Genomic DNA, 3,090 nt, shown 5'->3' with positions numbered 1-3,090 from the left:
ATATATATATATATATATATAGATAGATAGATAGATAGATAAATATATAGATAGATAGATAAATAGATAAATAGATATATAAATAGATAGATAAATAGATAGATAAATAGGTAGATAGATAGATAGATAAATAGATAGATAAATAGATAGATAAATAGATAAATAAATAGATAGATAGATACATATAGATAAATTGATAGATAAATAGCTAGATAAATAGATAGATAAATAGATAGATAGATAAATAGATATATAAATATATATATATATATATATAAATAGATAGATAGATAAATAGATAGATAGATAAATAGCTAGATAAATAGATAGATAAATAGATAGATAGATAGATAAATAGATAGATAAATATATAGATATATAAATAGATAGATAGATAAATAGATAGATAGATAAATGGATAGATAAATAGATAGAGAAATAGCTAGATAAATAGATAGATAAATAGATAGATAAATATATAAATAGATAAATAGATAGATAGATAGATAAATATAGATAAATAGATAGATAAATTGATAGATAGATAAATAGATAGATAAATAGATAGATAAAAAAATAGATAGATAAATAGATAGATAAATAGATAGATAGATAAATAGATAGATGAATATATAGATAAATAGTTAGATAAATAGCTAGATAAATAGAAGATAAATAGATAGATAGATAAATAGAGAGATAAATAGATAGATAGATATATACATAGATAAATAGATAGGTAAATAAGTAAGTAGATGAAGAGAGAGAGAGGATATGTTTATCTTCATGTGTTTTGAATAAGTTGCGCCTCTCAAGGTTAGGGCGTCAATGCATGCCTTGTCGTGCAGTCGTAGGGCCGCTTTCACAGTCATTTTGTTTGTTTTGATCGCTATCAATGGCGGCGATCTCTGTTATAGTATTTCCACATAAAACTGGCCGATGGGGTAGTGGCGGCTGCGGGGTTAGCCTAGCCCCGGACCTTACCACACACTCTCAAAACCTCTCGCTTCCTCTGCACGTGGAAAACTATAGCGTCGATCGCCGCCATTGGTAGCGATCGAAACAAACAAAGCGTGACTGTGAAAGCGGCCCTAAGTAGGTCCTTGACAGCACAACAGAGCCGCTTTTGTGCACAAGTTCGTCACGCAGGAAGCCTTGGAAACATAATCCACCGAGAGAGAGAGAGAGAGATAATAGTAATGAACGAAGATACACACACACACACACACACACACACACACACACACACACTGCACGGTGCGTCATTTATTAGGCCCGAGAAGAGTGTGGGGGCGGCAAGGCTTTATAAGCCGACGCACACTGGCAATAACCGGGCAGTTCACCCGTGAAGTTCTGCAAGGCATCTTGACCTGCTGCCTGTCAGACGAGTCTTGGGAAAATACTTCACTTGCCAGAAGATCAGAAGTAATGACACTTCTGATGTTGCTGAGCGTCGCGGTCATGGCCGTGGTCGTGGCCGCGGTGGAGCCAGCCAGCACTCCCGCCCCTGCTGCAGAAGGCGACACGAGCAACGTGCTCCTCGGTAAGTCCGTAGTGGCCAGTCTCCTCGTGGCCACGGGCTTCAGCGAGGCGTGTGTGGCCGAAGCCCTGGACAGCTGCGCACCCGCCTCCGTGCAGAGCCCAACGCCGCCGAATCCGCTGGTGCAGGTAATGGTTTATTCCGCAAAGAAATACAGTTTCCTTCGTGTAATGTAACTATACACCACCAAGTAGTGAGACCTGACGACGAAGTAACGTAACTTAATCCAATCAAATAACGTAAAGTAGACACATCAAATATGATGCCCAAACCCCAGTAAGCTACGCAGCCAAATCACACATAAAACAATGGCATTAGTGACTGTTACTTTCTATTTCCGTTGGTGACCTACTCGCGGTAATAGACGAACCCTTTGCCTGACCATGCAGGAGGCGAGAGAGCTGCTGCAGGAGGTGCGTCAAGTCGTGCGTCACTACGACAACCGACCGCGTCACTGCAAGGACCTGCTGGACGGCGGGGATAGTGGCAAGGGCCTTCGCCACGTGTACCCCTTCCCTGGGCAGCCCCAGCGCCGCGCGGCAGTGTACTGCGACCAAACGACTGACGGAGGGGGCTGGACGGTGTTCCAGAGACGCACAAATCTCACCGTCCGGGAAGATTTTAACCGGAGCTGGCGAGAATGCGACTTGGGTTTCGGCCATCTCGAGGGCGAGTTCTGGCTGGGCCTGGACCTGCTGCACGGACTGACATCGACGGCCCTTCAGGAACTGCGCATCGACATGGCGGATTGGGACGACGGAAAACGGTACGCAAAGTACGGCTTCTTCTACGTCGGCCCTCCAAGCACCAAGTACCGCCTCACTGTTGACAGGTGAGCCAAGATGTTATGGGAGAGCTTTTACAAAGTCGTTGTAGTAGTAGTAGTAGTAGTAGTAGCAGTAGTAGTGGTAGTAATAGTAGTGGTGGTAGTAGTAGTAGTAGTAGTAGTAGTAGTAGTAGTAGTAGTACTAGTGGTAGTAGTAGTAGTAGATGTAGTAGTAGTAGTAGTAGGCCTAGTAGAATTTTTTTTTTTTTTACAACAAAGGAGGCAGCTCAAGGGCACAAAAAAAAAAAAAAGCCCGGTAATCGCTGCTCCCATAAAATAATCAGAAGAGGCGGCCAAAAGCAAGATCAAACTTGGGAGGAGAGGTGTCCTGATACCCATAGCTGGGCGTTATCGCGATAAGTTATCGCGATACTTTTTCGCTGATAACAAAATCGGATTATCGACCATCCGCTACTTATTTAAATATATATCGGTATCTTCGTTACTTTTGTAACCAAACTAGCGATAATCGCTACTTTTTTTTCCGCCTTTCAGAAAAAAAAACGTTGTCTCCCTACTGCGCATGCGTGGCCCGGTGTTGTATGGAAAAACTTCGGGGCATGAAATAGCCTCGGTGATGAGATTTCATACTTAGATCATGAAAATTAAAACACTAGGTTATTTTTTTATGATACTCAAAAATCAATATATCATAGAGAAAAATCATTTAACTTTGCCCCCAAAAATGATTATTCACTGCCTCAAATTTGATATTCCATATTCG

General features: G+C 41.4%; 1 protein-coding gene across 1 annotated transcript; it reads left to right on the top strand.

The window, feature by feature from the left end:
• The first annotated feature begins 1,313 nt into the window (after nucleotides 1-1,313).
• LOC126988845 (ryncolin-2-like) lies at nucleotides 1,314-2,405 on the top strand. The gene is made up of 2 exons (XM_050847257.1): nucleotides 1,314-1,668; nucleotides 1,930-2,405. Exons 1-2 carry the CDS (start codon nucleotides 1,429-1,431, stop codon nucleotides 2,374-2,376), a joined length of 687 nt encoding a protein of 228 aa, XP_050703214.1. The 5' UTR covers nucleotides 1,314-1,428; the 3' UTR covers nucleotides 2,377-2,405.
• The last annotated feature ends 685 nt before the right edge of the window (nucleotides 2,406-3,090 follow it).

This window comes from Eriocheir sinensis, unplaced genomic scaffold (assembly GCF_024679095.1).
Source record: "Eriocheir sinensis breed Jianghai 21 unplaced genomic scaffold, ASM2467909v1 Scaffold1, whole genome shotgun sequence".
Classification (NCBI taxonomy): domain Eukaryota; kingdom Metazoa; phylum Arthropoda; class Malacostraca; order Decapoda; family Varunidae; genus Eriocheir; species Eriocheir sinensis.
This window is presented reverse-complemented; position numbering and strand designations above follow the sequence as displayed.